The 21809-nt window shown below is 46.9% G+C and overlaps 1 protein-coding gene and 1 long non-coding RNA gene across 2 annotated transcripts; one reads left to right on the top strand and one right to left on the bottom strand.

Moving 5' to 3' along the window:
- Positions 1–6: 6 nt before the first annotated feature.
- LOC108449478 lies at positions 7–8691 on the top strand. Its single transcript, XR_001865632.1, has 3 exons — positions 7–620; positions 1142–1206; positions 8207–8691. It is a non-coding gene; the product is annotated as an uncharacterized LOC108449478 (long non-coding RNA).
- ZER1 (zyg-11 related cell cycle regulator) lies at positions 7393–20664 on the bottom strand. The gene is made up of 16 exons (XM_008642250.2): positions 20650–20664; positions 17944–18207; positions 16954–17104; positions 16226–16662; positions 15176–15352; positions 13976–14090; positions 13332–13478; positions 12917–13090; positions 12146–12361; positions 11459–11500; positions 11005–11124; positions 10446–10561; positions 10144–10332; positions 9082–9179; positions 8698–8800; positions 7393–7738 (listed from the first exon to the last, which is right to left on the bottom strand). The coding sequence occupies exons 2-16, from the start codon at positions 18099–18101 to the stop codon at positions 7681–7683; spliced, it is 2301 nt and encodes a 766-aa protein (XP_008640472.1). The 5' UTR covers positions 18102–18207; positions 20650–20664; the 3' UTR covers positions 7393–7680.
- Between the last annotated feature and the right edge of the window lie 1145 nt (positions 20665–21809).

Here is a 21809-nt window from a genome sequence, read left to right as displayed (position 1 = left end):
AGCCCTGCGGGGGAGGCTCCGCGGGGATGTGCGACTCGCTTCGCTTCCAGGCGCGGTTCTGCTGTCTCGGGCTCGGCCCACGCCGTGAACCGGGGTCACCCGGCTCCTTTCCTCCCCCACAGCGCCCCGGCTTTGTTGTGCCCTGCGAGTCGGCCCTGCGGGGCCTTTCCCCGAGGAGTGTTTTCCCTGAGCCCTTCCCGTGTGTCCTCCCTCCCTCGCCCCGGGCTCTGGAGCGCAGGGCTGGGCAACCTGTGCAGAGGCTCCGTTACACCGGGGCAGACACTGCTGGGTGCACGGAGCATGGAAGGGTCTGGCAGTGATGGATCGGGCAGCAGGTGCCGTTCAAAGGCTCCTCGAGGCCGTTCCCGAGGCGCTGCACTGCGTTAACTCTGCTCTCGCCTACGTGGTTATTCCATGGGTGGGTTTCCATCCCCCGGGAAGAACCGCAGAGAGGCTGTGCCTGGCTGGAAGCAGCTACACGGCCCCATTAACCAAACAGAACGTGGAGAATGTCTGACACAACTCGAGGAGGGATTTGATCTGGTTGGGATGTCTGCAGTCAAGAGGCTCCTGGCTGGGTGAGGTCGCTGAACTCCCCTGAGGGCTGCCGAGGGAAGCAGGTGTGTATAAATTCTTCTCAGCTGGAACAGACACCTAAAAGCAATTGAATTGCACCTGAGATGCGTTTTTCTCTCTTGCTAACAATAAAAAAAGCCAAGGTGACTACAGCACATATCTGTTTACACTTTGAGTGTCTAAGGGAGATGAATGTCATCACAGGTCTGTAAAAGTTCCAAACTCAGTGCTTTCTCTTTTAACTCCTTTCAGTTTTAACATAGATATACCTTGCTGCTTTTGTAACCTTCTTTCCCAATAAAAGTTTGGAGAGAAGTATCATATTCTTTATAAGTTTACCCTCCAGCACCTGACAAGTAGTTGATTTCTTGGTATTGTTTGCCCACAAATTGATTATTTTAGTCTCTTCGCATAAGTCCACCTGCTGATGCCAGGAAAGCACCTGGTTGTGTGCTTAAATGGTTTACCTGAGACAGCTGGGTTGAAATGTTAATAAAAATTGTATACTAAATTTCCAGCAATCATTCAAACCCTCTTGGTTTTTTGTTTTTTTTTTAAATTCTAGGTAAATGCAAAGCCTATGGCTCTCTTTCCTCAGACACCTCAGGCTGTACTGGTGCTTGGAAAAAGGTGGGTAGTGTCTTTCCTTCTTCACAGAGAGGTGTAAATTTTAAAGCTTAATGAAAGAAATTTGGGTAGTGATAATATTATTCACCTGAAAGTAGAAACATTTTGATGTTCTAGAATAATCTTTCCTAAGGAATGTATTCTTAACTCTTTGTGATTAAAACAAATTGGTGCATGTTACTCTTTTTATCTTCTCCTTCAGCTTTGAAACCAGTCTTGCAGAGATCAGAGTTTATATCTTTCTCAAGGGTTTCAGCCTCAGTGACTGGTTGAAATTAGGCTCAGTTCCAGAAAGTCTCTACTAGCAAGTTTCTGAGCGGAGTATCTTGCTTCCTATGGCATTCCAGCTAGGGACCCCATGCTGCTGGAAGGCTGAGGTATCTCTCTGTACAACAGGGCATGTTCTCACAGGCAGTTCCATTTCATACAAATGCTCCTCCCATCCTGTTCACCTTGCTCCTTTAGACTCCTCAGTGACCACTGAATTAACTGGCACTGAGCCCTTCCAGGACCAGGGTCTTAAGAAGAAAGTTACACTGGCCTTAAAGCAGATTGGCTTTTCTTAAGTGCTCAGATCCTGCCCCTTACAAAGCCCAGGCTGTGGAGTGTGACCTGCAGATACATTACTGGGTTCAGAGCAATCTTGGCACTCAAATATTTTTTCTCCTCTTGCACAGGAGGATTTTTTTCTCCTCTTGCACAATTTTCTAATAGTGCTCTCTTCCTCCACAGCTTTTTTCTGCTGACAAGCAGTATTGTATCTTTTGGAGTGATGAAAGGCAAAGGCACTGAATGGCATCATCAACACGTGGTAGCTCCTTTCATTTTTAATTAAATATGTGACAGCCAGTGGACCAGTAATGTACCTAAATAAACCACATTCACAGAACAAAGGAAGAAGACACTCTTGAGCGCTAGGTTTAATACACAGCAGGTATCCAACGGATACAACAGAAAAGTTAATTCATTCAGAATTTTAAGGAAGCGACAGTTGTGCATTTTGATTTTTTTGCTCAGTTTCACCAGGTACAAACATTTGAACCAGGCCTCAGCATCAGGTAGGTCCATGGACAGAGTAAAAGGAGACACTTGCTCATTATAACTGAGGGTATTTTCATTGCAAAACAAGGAAATACATATTTAGTTAGCTTAAAAACCTTTTTTAAAACAAGAAAAGAGTTACAGAGAGAATCAGTGACAATTATGTGAAATCAAAACAGTCTGCTAAAGCAGAAGTGTTTCAGTTCAGCAGAATATCTACCTCATTTCCTTAAGTGCTCTCTTCTCCTTCAGCCCCCATGTTGCTTTTCATCCATTCCTGATGACTACTGCCCTCTGTGCTTCACACACATAGTTGTTGTGGAGACCAGCTGTTTCCCTACTTTTAATTCTCTTTTTCCAGCACAAGTTGTCCTCTAACACCTGAGCTGTGGCAGACTCCTCCCTAAACAGTCTCAAGGAAATGTCTTTTCTATGGATAGTGCCTGACTGCAGTGCCCTCTAGCTCTTGCCCTACTGGAAATTAATTGCCTTCTTCAGGTAATGAGAGGGAATTGACTCACAGCTCCAAGACTTTTCTTCCCACTCATCTTTTGCAGAGACCAGAGTGACAGCAGCAGAAGCCCAGCCACGGTGACAAGCTGGGTAGGATTCAGTGCTGAAGAGAATAATTTCAGTAGGAAGGTGCAGGGAAATAGCAGCCATGGTGCAGATGAATTATCTGCAGTGTTCTGATTGCCACAAATATCAGTGCTAAACTTTCTTGGCTTGGTCTAGATGAGAAAGTCTGGTGCTGCTGGGTGTAAAACACCATCCAAGTAGATGCCAATCCTTATGAGCAATTCCTCCCACAGATCTTGTAAAATGGAAGCACTGGTGGGAAGTTGCTCACCAATTTGCTCTTATCTGCTCCAGAGAACATGGGCACCTGGCACTGCTGGGTCACTGAAAAGGGCCACTGAAGGACAGGGCAGCCTCCAGCCAGGAAGGAAACCACGCACAGTTCAGGTAGAGGGTTCCTTTGTTGGCACAGTCTCTGCAGGGAGCTACTGAGTTGCATTCATGCTTTGTTTGCCAAGCTTTGGAATATTAAAGGAAATGTAGTAGTGAAAACATGAAGAGTCTGAGTGGGCCAACAGCTACTGAGCACAAGGAGCCCCTCTGCAATATCCTTACACGCTATGAACTTCTCTCCAGCTGGATTTTCATTTGAAAACTAGAACCCCATTCTGGTTTTCTGAGCAGGGCTGGTCACTGGCTGTATAATTTTCTGTGGAGTTGAAGTTTCCTGGCTTGTTCCTTTGATCCAGCAAAGCTGGAAGGCCTGAGGGATGCATTTCAGGGTATCCAACTTCCCCTTTTACATTAAACCGTCATAAAAAATCTGCCACTTTGCCCTCCCCTCCTTTGCAGAGCATTGATACAGTATCTGCAGGCCTGTTCTGTCCTCAGCTCTGATCTATGGCACCAGTTAAATCCTTGCCACCAAAAAGTGCTTTGCAGGTCATGCATTATGCCTGTTGTTTCAGTTAGAGAAACTGAGGCCCAAATTAGTTTCAAACTTCCAGTTACAGGAATTCTTGGATTGTGCTCAGAGGATACTTTTCCCTCTTTGCTCCTTACTGAAGGGAAAATGTTATTTTTCAGCTCACAAAATCTTGAAGACACTAAAGCTTGTAGGCAAAGCTCATGTTACTCTAACAGAGATGTTATTCCTTTTAATGTGCTGCCTCAGGCATTTACTTTGCTGGTGGCCTGACTCAAAATCTTATGTGAGGCTTTCTGTAACAGCCTGGTTACAGTTCCCTCTTTCCCCTGGGATTGGTGACAGATTTCAGCAAGCTGAGCTTTTCTGGCAGCCTGGCCTTGTTCCATTCATCTCCTTATTGCTGGGAAATTGAAATCTTTTTATCCTGGTTCAGGCTGAGGTACAGCTTGCTGAGGGTCTGTGAGCAGTGAGGACAGAGGTGTGAAACACCTTTACAGTATGAAACAGCTTTGATGCAGTGTAGATCTTGTTAGTCTGGGATGCAGCAGGTGAGACTCCAGTAACTGCTCAACTTGTGGAAGCACTGGTTTGGAAAACCCAAACCTTTGGGGCCTCAAGGCAGATAAAACCAAGTCATTGGTTGTTCACTAGCCTTGATGTAGTTGTGCCAAAATCTCAGAGTAGAGCCCAGCTGCTTGGCTTGGATTGCAGTGAGAGGCTGGGATCTGCTCCAGCTGAGATGGGAGTTCCTCAGCTCCACTGTCTCCCCAGCATAGCAGCTGCTTTCTGGGGACAAGGGTTTCTGATACCTCACATCTGTGATGTGGCCCCTTCTGCTCTACTCCCACCTTGCCAACACAGTCAAAATCTTGAGTGCTTTTTGTCAGGTGGTTAAAGATTTTAGTGGCAGGAGCTTTCACTACATGGGCATTGGAAAGGAAGCAGACATGGTGAGTGGCACTGCCACATGAAACAACTTCCCAAGGACAACAGCACTAAATGGGGAATTAAAGAACAAAGCCTGACTCCCCTAACAACTAGGCTGTTTTTGCAGCCCCTCTTAGTTTTGCATCTAGAAGGAAGATTAGCAAATGTTACACAGAAAACAGATCTTGAAATAAGCTTCCCTATCTCAAAGCTCATAGGGACACAAATTCTTGGGAAACAGGAATAAGTGAGAGAGAAAAATACATTTCAAATGACTGCAAAAAAGTATAATTTGTCAAGTTTTGCAAATCTTATGAAAACAATTTAAAAGTGACACAAAAATATATATAAGTTTGAAAAATACTTAAAAGAAAAAAGTACAGATCTCACAATACCAAAACAAATGACGTATGGTTAAAAAGAAAAAAAAAAGACATTGAATAACACCGTATTGGCAGTAAAAGTAAACCTCTCCAGGCAGTTGTGTTCTGTCAGTTAAAGTGTCAGTTTGTGGATCAAGGATCCGTCTCTAACGTGTTCACAAGGACGACATGAACTCTGTGCATTAGCAGAGCCTCATAGCAGCGACTCAAATCCGAGAGCAAAGTGTACGAGGGAAGAGAGCAGCGAGTTACTGTGCTCTGAGGCCTGAAGTGTCCCAGCCTGCATGGCCATGGGCTCATCTGCCCTCTACCAGGCACAAAATCTTTTCTGAATCCCTTCTAAGGGAAGATTTGTGAATTGTCAAAGAACTGTGGTGAGCAGTGGGCTACGATATGGACAGCTGTGCTGTTGAGTGCCTGGCTGTGAGGCAAGCCTTGGCCTTCAGCTTCTTGAGCCATTCCAGGTTACAGGTGAAGACTAGCTCAGCAGGACTCTCACCTGTGTCACACAGACTGGAGTAATGCTGCTGATGGGAGTGGGACTGCACTGCTAAGTGCTTCTGGGAGTCAGATAGGAATAGGGCCTTCTGCTTCCAAGAAAAAGGGGAAGATGTTGGGGTGGAACAAAAGGTGCTATTTCCTGGGACTGGCTGGAGACTCCCCACCTCCAATTCCAGCAGTTGTGCTGCAGTGAGCTTCCTGTGAAGGGAGATTATGATGCTACTGAGCACAGCTTGTGATGACACTGAGAGAGCAGAACAGCTCCAGTCCCTTCCTGGGACTTGCACAAGGGGGTACAGCTGCTCTGGACTAGGGCCTAGCAGAGTATATTATGCAGAGGGAAATACTCTGATTGGCTTTGTAGCCCTTCCCCACAAAATAGAACACAACTAAAAAAGGTGGTGAAGGACTGGAATGCAGGTGTGTAGCCCTTTGTGAACAAACCTTGTGCCTTGCTGAACAGGCTCCCTTTGAGAGAGAAGCTGTGTGGCCAAGAACGTGTAACTGGTTTTACTGGTCACCCCATACCTTCTGAGGCTGGGTGGGCTGGCAGATCCTACTGTACTGCCAATGGGGACAAAACAGACCTCTTGAATTTATTGGGAATGTCTTACTTCCAAATGACCCACACAGAATTAGCAGTGCTTCCATTAATGTGAGCCTTCTATTAAAAAGCCCTTAAAGGAGTGAATTAGCTTGAAAGGTCTTCTCTAGTTTCTCCATTTATACATCTCACTAAAAGGTCAGTTCTTTTGGTCTGTCTCTCTTGTCCCCCAACCTCTCTAACCAAATAAATAACTCATCACTGCCTGTCACCCCACTGAGCAGCCAGTGCTGATTCAGGACTGGTGTTCTTGCAGACATCTCAGGACCTCATGCAGTACAGCAAAAGGGAATTTTCTAAAAAGTGGGAAATAGACATGTCACACTAGTGATCACACAACTAGGTCTTCAAGCTCATGGTCATTTGAGGCTCTCTGTGTGGTCTAAAATAAAAAGGTTAAAAGATACATAATGTAGTTGTCTTTGTTTTTTGTTTTCTTTTTATACAGAAATCATACACACGGAACTTCAACCTGAAACTTCATAACAAAAAAGTCCACTAAGTTAAGGAAAGCATTTTGTTGTGCAAAAAGTCCCTCCCCCCTCCCCTATTCACCTTCATCTACTGAGGGTCTCACACACACACATAAAGTTTCCTTCCAACGGGCGAGTTGGTAAGAAAGAGTCCTCCCTATGTACAGTGAGTTAGAGAGAAGCTGGATACAGTGCTGGCAAGAGGCATTGGGTGATTGCCTCTATCTGGAAGTGTCCATGTTCTCCTCCTTAAAGTTACTGCAGTGCTCTATAACTTTCCTATGGATAAAACAAGGACAAGGAGAGACGGTTTAGTTTAAAGCTTATTGCATCTCAGCTGTGAGACAGTAAGGTAAGAACTGTTCCAGAGTCAATGGGGACAAAACAGACCTCTTGAATTTATTGGGAATGTCTTACTTCCAAATGACCCACACAGAATTAGCAGTGCTTCCATTAATGTGAGCCTTCTATTAAAAAGCCCTTAAAGGAGTGAATTAGCTTGAAAGGTCTTCTCTAGTTTCTCCATTTATACATCTCACTAAAAGGTCAGTTCTTTTGGTCTGTCTCTCTTGTCCCCCAACCTCTCTAACCAAATAAATAACTCATCACTGCCTGTCACCCCACTGAGCAGCCAGTGCTGATTCAGGACTGGTGTTCTTGCAGACATCTCAGGACCTCATGCAGTACAGCAAAAGGGAATTTTCTAAAAAGTGGGAAATAGACATGTCACACTAGTGATCACACAACTAGGTCTTCAAGCTCATGGTCATTTGAGGCTCTCTGTGTGGTCTAAAATAAAAAGGTTAAAAGATACATAATGTAGTTGTCTTTGTTTTTTGTTTTCTTTTTATACAGAAATCATACACACGGAACTTCAACCTGAAACTTCATAACAAAAAAGTCCACTAAGTTAAGGAAAGCATTTTGTTGTGCAAAAAGTCCCTCCCCCCTCCCCTATTCACCTTCATCTACTGAGGGTCTCACACACACACATAAAGTTTCCTTCCAACGGGCGAGTTGGTAAGAAAGAGTCCTCCCTATGTACAGTGAGTTAGAGAGAAGCTGGATACAGTGCTGGCAAGAGGCATTGGGTGATTGCCTCTATCTGGAAGTGTCCATGTTCTCCTCCTTAAAGTTACTGCAGTGCTCTATAACTTTCCTATGGATAAAACAAGGACAAGGAGAGACGGTTTAGTTTAAAGCTTATTGCATCTCAGCTGTGAGACAGTAAGGTAAGAACTGTTCCAGAGTTGATTTCTGTGTAACTGTGTCCTGTTTGTATCTGAGACACAAACTGTGTCAAAACCAGTAAACTCCACAAACCAGTTTGGAATGTCAAGTTATGGTAGTGCACATCCAGATTCAGTTGTGACCATTCATTCATCACCCCCACATTCAAAACCTTGGATGCCTTTAAATCCTACCAGGAAACCCATGAATACAAATGTTTGTCCTTCACTGTGCTGTCGCCTGTCGCATCCCACGCACTGTGTGTGACTGTGACTGTCTTCTGCAGGCTCCACTCCCCTGCAGCATTTAGCAGCCCTTCAGCTGTGGGAATACCTGCTGCCCACTCACCAGGTACGTATTCCCTGATCTCTACCTCTCTCTTCTATTCATTCTGCAGGTATGAAATTACAGCTCTCACTTTGCCAATGATCAGAAACTGCAGCTGGCTTTTACAGCTCTGAAAGGATGACTCCAAAGAAAGGTGTCATTGCGAGGGTTATGGACTCTACCTTCTGAAAAATGCTCTCATTTTAACTGTGCAGTTGGCACTTCAGTGACAGGCCAGTATGATTCTGAAGACAGGGAGCCCACCCAAGTACAGGGAAAAGTGATATTGGCTTAAGAACTGCAATTAGCCATGTGGCTCCCTTGCTCAACAAGCCAATCTACAACCCAGTTGCCTGGTAATGATCTGTGTGTACTGACCACCTATAAACATCTCTAGTCTTCTGTTTTCATCCTCTTTTTCCTCTGCTTCTCCTGTGTTCACTTCATACCTCTCATACACATCACTACAGGCCTTGCTTTGCTTCCTCTTCATGTGGAAGAATTAAAAACTAAACTAAGGGTAAAATGAGAGTTTGTGAGTTTTGTGCACTGGTGTCCTACCGGGCCATTTCCTTGGTCTCTTGTCGTGCTGAGGCCATTTTAATCATGTCCTTCAGGAGAGGAATCCCACCTTCTTTGATCAGCAGTGGGCAGTACTTGTCAGCTGCAGAGAAATGAATAAAGCAGGTCCTTGTGAACCCTCACAACAGTGGTACAAAGGGTGCCAGGAGAGGAAGGAGAAGGATCAGGACAGTGAAGGAATTTCCTACACACCAAGTCTAATTACCTTTGTTTGGCTGTGCTGCCTGGACATTTCTGAATCATTCAAAGAAGGTTTTCTCTACCTACATCGTTTATCTGGGAAGGCTTTTTCTGCTGACAGCCTCAGGTCCACCCCCTCAACTTCTACAGTGCAGGGAATATGATTTCAAAAAGAGAACTTACGGTAGACAGAGACCAGGTTATAGAGTGCCCAGGTGGCCCAGTGCTGGCTGACTGGGGAGATCCCTTGTGGAAGAAGTCGAAGGATTGGTTCAAATGACCTGCACAGAAATATTACAGAAGTTGTTAAAAATCTGAGAGCTAATTCTTTCAGCACCTTTGCCACTCACAGCAATACAAACTCTCTGCTCATACGTACCACAGCAGTAAATCCATTGGCACGTCAAAGATTTTGGCACCAAGGCTAAGTCTGTGTCCCAGGGCAGTGCTGGCAGGATTACAGACCCCACCACTTCAGCACACGCTCCCCAGAGAAATAGCTGCAATGAAGGCAACTGAGCCCAGGAACTGATTTCCATCCTCCATTAGGCATTTCCTCACAAGAGTTGAGATCCAGCAGCACTGGATGAGTTTGAGGAGGGACAAAGCCAAACCATACCCAGGCAAAGCTGGCTGCACATGTGCAAGGGTTGCTATGTTTCCTCTGACAACAATACTACACTGTCTATACTGTAAACAGGCACTGGAATGCCAGTTCTGGATCCCTGCCAAGCACTAAGGGAATTCTGAGTACCTGATACCCTCCTACAGGAAGGGGTTTAGAGGATTCCAGCAGTTGTATTAGCCTTTGAAGGGATTTCTAAGTGTCTAAATATGCCCCAGAGACAAGTGAAAGCATGTGACTTTGGGAAGCAAACAGACTTAAAAGGACAGACTGCAAAGGACAGCAGTATCAGAGGAAAATGCTTCGGCAGTCCCAGACAGATCATGGTTTTCCTGAGCTACTCAATTTCAGCAGAAACATACAGGAGAAATTCTGCTGGGCTGCCAAACTTCTCCCATAGGAATTGTCATGTAAGGTGTCTAATTTCAGCATCTTATGTAACATGTTTCAAAGGAAGATGTAAAACCCTCACTAAAGAGTATGTCCCTGAGGATGTTTCTCCTTCACTCTGAACAGAGTCTTCATACTGGGCTCTCTCTCTTCCTTTCTCTCTGTTGGTGTTTCATTCCTATGACAATCCTGGCTCCTGGGTGAGTGGGCCAAACTTTTCCATTCCTCACCTGTAATTGATATTTCTCCTGGAGTTGATATCCCAGCTCTGGATGGCTGCCCACATCCTCTTCACAACCTCCTCTCTGTGAGGCTCACAGATCCCCCAGGCCTCTGGACCATCAAACATGATATGGGAGAGCACTCCACAGGCATTATAAGACACCTCAATCCCATCAGCTTTGCTCTCCAGGAGGTTGCTGCCAAGAGAGAAGAGATCACTTAGAGCTGCTGATGCAGGAAAGATTCACAAGTCTCCAGGTGGCTCAGGAGACGAGATCAGAGCCCAGCTGGTCGCCAGCCAGGCACTCACCTGAACACACTGATGAACTGGGAGGTCATGAGCTGTGGGCGGAGCTCCTTCACCTCTGCCACATTGCCCAGGAGGCCTAGCATGTTGCGGTGTAGCTCCTGTTTCTCTGGGAACTCCTGGCCAGGCGAGGAATAGGGTTATGCACAGGTAGGACTGTGGTGATGCTGAGAACAAGCAACCCTGGGAAAAGGCTGTACAGTGCATCTAGACAAGCTCAGTAATTTTGGGTAGTCAGCAATGGCTCCTTGGCAGGTGCCAAATGGTGCTAAAGGTATGTGCGAAAAGAGAGGATCAAAACCAGGCCCACTGTGCACTGCTGCTCTGCTTGAGGGGGCTGAGCAAAGATGGGGAAAGGGGAAGATGTGTTCACTGTAAGTTTCTCTGTTCTACTGGCCGGGTGGAATGATGTGAGCAAGAAGAACTTGCACGAGCTTTTACTTTCCTGTTTGTGCAATGTAGGAAGTAATGCTTGGAGAGGAGTAGAGCCAGGGATGCTGCCCAGGCACCTGCATCTCCGCTGCTCCTGTCAGCATCTCTCCAGAGACAATCAGACACTTACTTTCAAGCACTCCAAGAACAGTTTCATGCCACTGTAGTTAAGGAACATCTCGCAGTTATCTGGGGTCTCATCAGTGATGTTCCAGAGGGCACTCCAGGAGAACTCCATCACCTGATCACACTATAGGGAAAGGGACAGAATCAGAGCTATGCTAATGCAGGAGCCTGGTGCAAACCAATCACCTGTTTCCTCTCTGGCATCACCCTAGATGACTTCAGAGGTAAGAAAACCTTGTTCACTTACAACTTGTCAGTAAGTGGGTTTTTTGTTTAATATTTTTGCTTCCTTGTCACATTCCCCTGCCCTCACCCCGGGACAAGAAATTCTACAGTGTCAGCTGAGATGTCTTGTGTTTGTTAGAGAAGCTGAGCTGGCAGTCTGGGCTGATCTCCATGCCTAAGTCAGACTGAAGAAAAAATACTCTATGTATATGGTTTTTTTGGGAAACACTCACCGTTTTATCAGCCAACTTCTTCTGAATCAACTTTAGCATTGTCTGTGGACAAAGAAAGAGGAAGAGTGAAAAACAGTTCAAAAGTCACGGAGCTAAAACTTAACCAGCCCTGTAGTATCACAGCAGTTACGGCCAATTTTGATCTTTTGCAGAGAACCTACTTGGTATCTCTTTCTCTAAACCAGTGGGACTGGGTTATGTTCCAAGTTGCAAGTATTCACAGAGCTGAACTATGCCACAGTCCCTGAGATGTTGAGTTTGCAGTTGAGTCAGTTTTGATCTGTATGACAAGGTCTGGGATGTGGCATAACTGCACCAAAACAACAGCCTCTGCAGTTCGTGGAAAAGATGAGGGATATGGATTGAGTTGGGAAGCTGATGCAAACTTGGGGAGAAGGAGGAGCCAGTCACAAGGTGGCACCAGATCTGGAAATAACCCGATGTGGTGAGGTCAGGTGTAAGGTTACAGTGCCTTTCTGCCCTCACACCAGCCTGTCTCTGTGATCGTAACTTCCAGTGTTGGTAAGCCAGTAAAGGGGTAGGTTCCAGGAGAGGTCAGCAGGGATGCTGGTTCCCTCCAGTGATATTGAGAGGTTGGATCATGGCTGGAGGCATCTCATGGACAGCTGCAAGGGAATTGTACCAGCCTGGGTTATGGATAAGTAGACACCTTGGGACCATACCAACCATGACAAACCCCATCTTGCCCACAGCTTCTTTGTGGTCATTGTCCACCTGGCAGACCAGGGCATTGCAGAGGTGCACAGCGATGCGCTGGATGGACTCGTCCTGCCGGCTCTGGTTGAGAATGTTCAGCAGCAGCTCGTTCACTCGGCGGTACTGGAACTCCAGCTCCTCGGGAATGCTGAAGTTACACAGTGTCAGGCAGCAGTTCCGCTGTACCTGGGTCAAAAGGAAGCAAACATTGGGCCAAGTGGCTACAAAATCACAGACCCCGCTGCCTCATGTTTCCTTGCTGCTTGGTATTGAAACCATCTTCTTGCCTGATTACAGCTACTGAGATTTCTGTTACCCTCTGATCTAGTGCTGTACTTTAGCCGTGCTTCATGACTGTCACCCCAGCCTCGTAAGGCCACCCAATTACCCAGGGCCCATTGCTTTCTGAGCCAGTTCCTCGCTGCCTGTGGGCTCTCTACACAGCTGATGTCCAGTACAGAGATTTGAGATGTTTCTTTCCATTGACTCAATACCCCCTTTACCCACGATTTCACCTCACAGTCAGTGCTGGGTGTCTGTGTGTCACATACACCCTTTGACCACTGTCCATGGATAAAAAGGAGCACCCTGCATCGAATCCTCATTGCTGAGTGGAGGCCAGGAGCAGACCTGGGCAGTAACTCCTCTGCCTTGTTTAACTCCCTGCAGGCAGAGGAAACCCAAATGCTGACACCAGGGAAAGAGGACTGTGGGAACCAAAGGAGCCTGGGCTGCTCTTACTGTGACCTCCTGGTAGGACTCCATGCCGTTCAGCACCACCTGGATGACCTGGCGCCGCAGCTTCACGCTCTGCTCCATGCGGTACTCGGAGTTGGTCAAGTAGAACAGTGCCGCGCTGCCCGTCACCTGGATGTTTTTGTCATCCTTGTGGCACTTGAGGGCTGTGATCACCAGCTGCAGAGAAGCAACAGGGAGCTTTAGTGCCACAGACTCGCTGCTAATTCTTGGAGCGACTGTTAGAAGCCCACAAGGAATGTGTGGCCCAGGCATTGCAGGAACGTGCTTAGGAAATGAAGGTACCCAGTTGCACTGCGCTACAGGAACTTTCTCTGGAATGGCCTGATACAGTGTCCCAGGGTGGAAAAAAGGACTGGAAGTGCAAAATTCCCCTTGTCAGGGTGAAGCCAAGGCTTACCTGGAGGGCTCTCAGCAGCTGGCTGCAGCGCTCGATGCGGGCAATGTCGAAAAGCAGGTTGATGGCCCGGGAAGTGATTTCCGGCCGGTGCTCGGTGTAAGCCTCAATAGCATTCAGGACTTGCTCTTCGTTCTTGTCTCCACTCACCTGGTGTGGAGGAGCAAAAAGAGTCAGGGGAGAAATTATAAAGGAGGAAAACCAACTTGAGAAGGAAACGCTGAGAGGTCGAAGGGTATACCTTCCCTCTGCCCTGAGAGTAGTTTCAGCCCAGGATGGGACAGAGGTTGAGTCACTTTTCAGTCCAGAGGGATGAGAAAAGGCATCTTTGGGGCAGGAGGATGCTATCCAAAAGTAGAACTCCTACTGTCTTAAATCCTTTTCTGTAGTCACAGACATCCTTCAGGCAGGATGATTTCTCCATGCTTTTCTCCAAGAGGCATGTTTTTCAACCCTTATAAAAACTACATGGGGTACAGGTCTTGCTTTCTGGCAGTTTTCTGGCATTATGAAGTAGTTATTGAAAGGTCAGAGCTCAGGTATCACACCCAAGACCCAAAGAACTCCACTCTACTGGCAGCCAGTATTTTCATGTTCTTTCAACTTCTAACAAGTTCCTACTGCCAATATTCCTGCAGCCTCCTTACCTTGTAGGCTGGAATATGGGTCAGGCGGCAGAGGGATGTTTCAAAAAGGCCCAAGAACTGGAGTGGTCGTTTCAGACCCCGGAAGGGAGCAATGCTGCTCTTTGCTGGCTCAATGCTGGGGTGAAAAAACAAGAGATTGCTCATGTTGGTACCATGTTTCTCCAGGTGTCTCCTGCCACAAAGATGGCTGTCAGCCCTCCATTCACTCTGACTGTGCTGTTTCATACCCAGAGAAGTAAAAGCTACACTTCATTTTATACCAGTCAGCTGCTTATGAACATAACTCTAAATATTCATCCCAGTGATCGTGAGTGAAAGGTGAATGTGTTGAATGGAACCAGCAGTAAGAATTCCTGCAGACAGGATGCAGCTTGCCCAGGTAAAATTTGTCCTGGAAATTCACTAGCTGGGGTGAAAATTTCCTCTTAAAGGGATGTGTTTCACTCATCCAATGTATTTGCAATGTGACAGACAGGCTAAATCTGCTTCTGTGAGCATGCAGGAACACTGTTTTTGCTGCCATGTTCCTTGTTGACCAAGAGCCAGTGCATTTTTACCAGCTCTGGTGAAAAGGAGCCAGTACTGTCTCATTCCTGTGCTTCTGTTCAGTAAGTGCTTTATAGGAAGGGCAGAGTTCTTGGCTGATCTGGAAAACTAGACCTCCAGGTATGCCTCTACTGAGGGGCACCAGGATTTCCAAGAGTTGATCTGCCCATTATCCAGGTCAAATCTGAAAACAGGCCTTTAGATTCCAAGTTCCTAAAACACTCAGCTCTCCTATGAATGCTATTGTATTGACTCAGTGTATAAATGTTCTGTCAGAAGAGTCTGCATCTCAGCAAGGGTAAGAATATTTTGTGTAGGAAATGTGTAAGGCTTTGGAGTCCTTTCAGAAAAAACTCCTGCAGGAGATCCCTGGGAGAATGTGTGTGGAAAAGAACTGAAATATGATATGCATGGCAGGCAGATGGGATGAATTCTTTATTACTCTTACAAGTCCTTACATGTGTTGCATACAGCAATCACAGCTGATTCTCACACCAGTCTTTACTGTCAGGGGAAGCTGGCAGGAGTTGTATCCTGCTTTTTAGTACTAATTAGACCTACAGAATTTGGGAACTTAGAAGAGGGAACTGTTCTTAATTCATCTTTGACTGATCTATCCCTCCAAACAGACCTCAGTAATTGCTGTTCCCTTACCTTGTCTGGCCCATCTTCTCCTCCATGCTGGGGATAGTGCAGTTCTCCAGCATGGTGTGCCCTGAGATGTCAAGCGAAGTGAGGTTCACCAGGTTTTCCACAAACAAGTTTAGAACCCGCCGGGTCAGCTTGAACTTGTAATAACTGGACAGATGGTCTCGGGAGATATCCAGGTGCCTGCAGGTGATAGAGAGCATCTCACAGCCTGGAAAGCATTAGCTGGGGCTTCTGCCTCCCTACCAGAGCCAAGTGTGATTATTATTTATCATTATTTCCTTCCCAAGATACAGGAATGTGGTTCTGTAGGCTCTGGCAGCAGCAGCTGGCCCTGTGTTCAACCAAAGCACACAGGTATCTGGGAGAGGGCTACTTGGAATGGACCACAGTGAATCATCTAGCCACACATCACAAAGGAAATTGCTCCAGGCTCAGAAACTGCCTTTTCCAAACTCCATCCCAGCAGCCACCTGAGCATTTCTACCTGGAGATTAAGATGCACCAGAGGATCTGTGCATCCCCAGGAACGTATCTTGCCTCATCCCACAAATTAAGTTACACAGGTTTTTGTCTGCCTCCCCAGTCTTATAATTTTTCTACCCCAGGCTATTACATTATCCTGATTTCTTTCAGGTATTTAAATGCTTAAGCTTTGGGGAAATCTTGCTGCTAGAGGAGTGGTGGGACAAACCAACCAGCTATCGTGTGCAGGTGGGGTCCCTTACAGGGCAGAGAGACTTTGCTGGCTCTTGCCTAAGACTGGAGCCAACATCCCACTCATTAAAGTGTCTTCTACCTGTTGTACACCAAGTGGGGCGATGGGGTCATGTGTGTTGTTTTTTGTTTCTCCAATGGGAAGTTTCTGCTAAGTGGTGTCTTCTTACAAGCAAAATTCAGGCTGGCTTTAGACATGTCAGTTATGTACAGTGAGTCAATGAGTGAGCCTGTTCACAGGAAGGTTTATAAGCTGAACCCAGCAGTGGGTGCCTCTTTGGTAGCAGGCAAGAAGACCATTCCTGAAAGACCTTTCCCTATCAGAACAGATCTGCTGACCTGAGCTTGCGAAGCTGTGCGATCACTTGGATGTGCTCCTCAGAAAGGTCCATGTTGTAAAGCACTAAGGAAACCAGACTGTCCTTCCACTGGGTCAGGAATCCCACATCATTCAGCTGGATCCCAGAAAGGTCGAGAGCTGCAAGGGAGGCCAAGGGCCGCAGCAGTGTCTCCACATTTACCCCCTCGATCAGGCGGCCCAGGTTCAGGAAGCGCAGGCGGCTGAAGCCTTCAAAAGTGAAGTCCTTGACCAAGACCTGGCGAGTGGGGTTCACCAGGCAGTCGTCCTCACAGCCCCCGGGGTTCTCCTCCTCGTAGAAGATATTGCAGCAGCCAAAGAGGCTCAGGGAGATCAGTGTGTGGCTGAAGCTCACCAAGGTTTGCAGGCTCTTGGCTGTCAGCTTCTCACAGTTAGTCAGGTAGAGCTCAATAAGATCCTGAAAAAAGGGAAATCAAGGTTAGAGATATTTCACAGGTAAAGTGCCCACCCTGTTTGCTCCACACCTCCCACTGGGACAGCCTGAGACCATGTATCACCCAACTTGACCAGTCCTATGTCATTCCCAACAGTGGCTTTGGGAGCTGAGAAGGGAGAAGCTGAGGTTAGTCCAAAGAAAGCTTGGACAGTGAAGGATGGAGCCTTGGGAATCTCTGTGTGTCTGGGATTCTAGCTGGTGCCCATGCAGCAGTGCTGCTATGTGATGTGGCAGTTGTCAGTGCAACACCACCTGCTTCCTGATGGCCTCCAGGTCCTGGTCCTGCACAATGTGTTCCCGCAGGTGGATCCGAGCTAGCCTGGTGCTCCGTGGGTCTGAGAAGAGGGTGAAGAAGCTCTCATGGGGTTCAAAGATGCTGTCTGTCTTCACCAGCTCCACGTACCTGTGTGAGGCAATGGTGTTAGCACAGCACAGGCTCAGCCACAGCTCTGGCACCCGCACTGGTGACAAGGAAATGTGACCAAGGTATGAGCACACAGCAAACCCCCCCCCCCACCCCCAATCACCCAGATCAGCTTTTGGGGTAAAGGAAGTCACCCACCTCTTCTGGCACAGAACTAACAATCCCTAGGAAAAATCTTGGGCAAAGATTAGTGCAAGACTCTGTGTGTGGCAAGCACAGACTCCAGGATTTTTTTCACTAGCTGTTTAAACTTAGTAATGTGATTTTTTTTTTTTTTTTCATTTTTCAGAAAATTAGCTGGCCAAAATTCTCTGCCAGACTTTGTGGGCACAAGTTCAGCTGAGAGAGACTGTGACAGCCAAATTACATAAATCCCTGGAGACAGGTTGCTTTATAAAACTATGGGAGCAGCAGCCTTAAAATGTAACACCTGTTAGCACTCTGTGCTCTTATTTCTCTGCTTGGAGAGAGTGTTGTAATACTTTAGTGGTGGGAAATGGGAAGGCTTCTTTGTTGCTCGCTGACATTCTAGGAAGAAGCAGTGACTGTTTCACTCTGGTTTTACTCTTTTAGTTTCCCTTTTAACAGGATCTCGTTGAGCTCTGACTAACTTGGAAAGGGTGATTACCACAGAAATTAGAATGATCGCAGTACAAAAGGGAACACTTCCTTCTGAAGTTCATGCAAACCCTTATTTGCCAGTATGATCAATTGGAAAAACAGAGCCCTATGAATTCTTCCCCATAATTCTTTTTGGAGAACTATACTCCCACTTCTCTGAGCTCCCAGCTCCTTCCCAAACCAGGCCTGAAACGTACTCGTTGACAAGTTTGTCACAGATCTCGCTTGGCAGGAAGATGTCGGGATGGAGCCGGAGTGTTTCGTTGTCCAGGAGGTAGCAGAGAGTCCCCTCCAGGTTGCGAAGGCAGTAATCGGTGCACAAGGTCATCAGTGACTCGGGACTGTCGGATGCCATTTTGAGGGAAATTACGGGAAGGAGAAGAGCAGAAGGAAGCTTTTGATGCAGGAGATCCTTCCCTCAAATGAAGTTCTGGGATGAAGTTATGGGGCCATCAGGACAGCTATAAGCAGAGGGGAAAAAAGATGCATTGAGAAAAGCACAACTGCAAGTGTCCCACGAAGCTGCCACACCAGCAGGATGTTTGTTGTATTCACAGCCCATCACTTGCTGACCTCAAAAGGACCTGCAGCACTTTGGCCTCTCTGGCAGTGTGCCTTTAATTCCTTGGTATTCCCACTCTAAGGGGATACTGTGGGAATGAGTTAGTGTGTTGTGTTTGGAAATGAGGCTACACAGCAAAATGCTTCCTCATTGCAGGGTTATCTGGCTGACAAAGGCCCTCAGAAAGGGAAGTGGCAGAAGCCACATTGCTTAGTTTCCTTCAGAGCAGGTTGGATAAACCCGCAGAACATTTATTGTCAACTTAATCCTTTGTATGGCACCAGTGGGATCTGTGGCCCTGTATTTCCTGCCTGCAATTTTCTTTGCCAACGTTCCAAGTCAAGTTTAATTTTCAAGCTCCATGTTTCTCTGTAATGCCAAGCCAGAAGCTTCATGCAAGTCCTTGAACTAGAGCGTGAAGTGGATCAGAAGCCAGAGGGAAACACATGGACTGGCCTGGGATCCATTTGAGTGCAGTGTAACGCAAGGACTGTGACTGTGCTGGACACCTCTCCATCCAGCTCACCCTCACGATCCCAAATCTGTCACAAAGGAGTACAAGTGACTAAACTGGAAAAAGGCGAGGTGCTTTTCCCCTTCTTCATTTTGGGAACAGGATAAAGGATGGGTGAGGCAGACAACTGGCGGAAGCTATCCCTGTTTTCTGATTTGAAATGATCTGACTGCTCTGGTATCAAGACTTGCTCACTGGGGCCTTGAGGGGTTACCAGAAGAGTCAGCTTGAAGACCAACAATTACATTTCACTTTCAAAGGGTCAAATCACATAAGCAAACCAAAACTTTTCTACATATTTCCACAGACACAAAAAAATTGTGTTGAAATGTTTATTTATTATATAAAACCTCTATCCTATCAGTAAGTCTGTCCCTGCTGGCCCTGAGAACACTGGTGCTGTGGAGGTAGTTGTTATTCTCTGCACTACAGCTGAGCAGCCGTTGCTGGAGAAGTTGTTGCAAAATGTCCTTAACCATATTCCGTTTCTGATCTTTATCCTGCAGCTGCAAATAGCAGGACACCTGTGTGTCACCAGCTCTCTGCTTCTCTAAAGCCTCTGCTGCTCTTTCTTTCATTCCTATGGTATCAGTACAAGAGAGGAGAGTTTAACTCCCATTCCTCAGCTTAATCACTCTAAAAGCTAATGCTGAGGTAAAAACCCCTAAAACCTCAGCAATCATAAAAATTATACTTTAAACTCTCTCCAATCATGGTGTTAAGGGTGTAACTTGCTCTTTTGGTCACAGAGTGCTGAGCTGGGGGTCACAAGAACATCTCAATAGTGCCACAATAGTTCCTTTGCGGTGCATGTGGTCCAGTCAATGAAAATTGAGGGTTTTCAGCTTTGATAAAGGAGGAGCTCCACAATCCACAATTCTCTCCTTTGCAGTTAAGTAAGGTGAGAAGTCAAGACTGAAATGGGCCACTGAGTGTATTGTCTCACTGGCTGGGAGGTCCTGGCAAATGGAATGCAGGTGGGAGGAAGCTGTCCTGTGTCTGCTTTGGAGATAAATCGGCCTCACCTCCAGAACAAGTCCCTCTCGCAGATTTTGCCTGAAGGTTGCTGGAGAGAATCTTTCCCGAAAGGCAAGATTGACAGGAAGATCTGAACCAGCTGGGAAGCATGTTCTGCTGTCCCTACCAGTTCCCCTGTGCCATCAAACAGGAGGTCCCTGCAGCCAGTGTTCTTCCACTGTTTACTACTGAGGGCCAGAGAACTCGAAAACAAATTCCCATTGACAATCTATTGTCACGTGCAGCTGGAAACAGCCAGTGCTTGGGACTTGTCCAAGCAGCTCAGAGCACCAGAGGGCAAGGACTGCCTTCCTGTGGCTCTCTGACAAGCCTCTGTTCCCTCTCTGCTGAGACCAGCACAATGCTGCCAGTTGATCTCAGCCCTGAAGAAATCAGCTGCCCTTTAACTTCTGAGCTCCCTGTGATCCACCAACACAATCCCATGCAGAAGTTTAATATCAAGAATGGTTAAACTGTCCCAGTGAAATAAGACCAAAGAAAAGTTTTCATCCTCCTGATTTATTACAGGTATCTGAGCAGCTGCTGTGACCTTTTGTCCAGGACACAAGCTGGCCTCTCCCTCCTTAGACTGAAGACATGACACCTTGGCAGCAGAGAGGGAAGTAAGAGTGTCAATAGCTGCCCTGAGCAATACTGTCTCTAGTTATAACCTTGGCGTGTGACACAAAGAAATGAGAGGCTGAAAAATCATTAACATTTGTCTAATTGTTCTCCTCAGGAAGCTTCACACAAGCTTCAGGATCAAGCTGCCTAGTGACTGCCACCAGTGCTTTTCCAGCAAAGAGCTACCTGGTGCCATGTGGGTTTTGGTAGAGTTAAAGACAGATGCATGAAAGATGCTGAAAATTCAAGAGCAAGAATTGAAAAGTGACCAGAACTTCAGCTGCCAGTATTTTTTCCAGTTTATTTCTCTGACAGATTTGCCTCCATCTTAGTGCACCCAAGGAATTAAGTTCCTCAGAGCCTCAAGAGCAGGCGCACAAAAGCCCTTTCTGTGGGCACCCAGCCCTCTCTGTGCAGTAACAGCAACCTCCTGCCATCCACGGACCCAAAACCAGATGCAGTACAGGCAGCTCTACTTACCCCATTCCCAGCATCCAGGACCCACCAGCCTCTTTGCAAATATTGCTCATTTCCAGGCTGCATATGCATTGTTACAGCATTCCAGGCTGCACTGGCATGTGAGGCTCGGGACCTCTCCTGGCACTTCTGGGGCCACCAGTGCCAGTATCCTCTCTCTTGGACTTCAGACTGATCATCTCTCCCAGCCCCTCTCCAGGCAGTGCCCAGAGCCAAGCCTGACTCACCGTGGCTCCATGCCAACCACGTAACATTTATGCTGTTGCTACAAAAATGATTGGCAAAGCTGACTTTTCCAGCATCAGGGACTCATCCAAGGAGAGGGCAAACAATATGCACTGCCACGAGCTGATTACAGTGACTTCAGAATTATAAATGTAATGTAAATGCAGAGTTTGGCACGGGTTACACTCTGAAGGGAAACTGCACTGTCACTTTAGCTGGCATCTTGCAGCTGCAAATCACTGTGACTTTATTAATTGATGGGTCATGGCTGCCTGTGCGGGGACACACCACCCCTTCTTACACTAGGGAAAGTGAAGTAGGAGGAGATCGAGCTACACTCTGTCCCAGCAAACTCCCAACCCTGTCAACCAGCCAGGACTGACATCGTAAGCGAGACAGCTCGCACTCGCCGGGGAATGTGTTCATCTTTGTATCTGCCTGCAGTAAAGATGCTCCTTCAGCTCACTGAATTACATCATGGATTTTCATTCCACAGGTCACCTGCCCAAGAAGACTACCTAGAGCCCTTGGTCACGGCTCCCTGGTCGCTGGGGCTCCATCAGCCCGCGATGGTCTCCATCAACCCCGCGGGCAGCGCTGGCCCCGAACGCGAGCCCTCCCTCGTCCCCCAGGCACTCAGAGGT

Source organism: Corvus brachyrhynchos, unplaced genomic scaffold (assembly GCF_000691975.1).
Source record: "Corvus brachyrhynchos isolate BGI_N302 unplaced genomic scaffold, ASM69197v1 scaffold59, whole genome shotgun sequence".
NCBI classification, from domain to species: Eukaryota; Metazoa; Chordata; class Aves; order Passeriformes; family Corvidae; genus Corvus; species Corvus brachyrhynchos.
The sequence above is the reverse complement of the archived record's forward strand: the minus strand, read 5'-3'. Positions and strand labels throughout refer to the sequence as shown.

What these genes read in the sequence shown, in the direction of transcription:
- ZER1 (XM_008642250.2), bottom strand. Translation starts at nt 18,101, where the DNA reads ATGGCATCCGACAGTCCCGAGTCACTGATGACCTTGTGCACCGATTAC. An exon ending in TGTGACAAACTTGTCAACGA is followed by an intron (nt 17,105 to 17,943) that starts GTACGTTTCAGG and finishes TGCCTCACACAG; the next exon opens with GTACGTGGAGCTGGTGAAGA. An exon ending in AGTCCTACCAGGAGGTCACA is followed by an intron (nt 12,362 to 12,916) that starts GTAAGAGCAGCC and finishes CTTTTGACCCAG; the next exon opens with GTACAGCGGAACTGCTGCCT.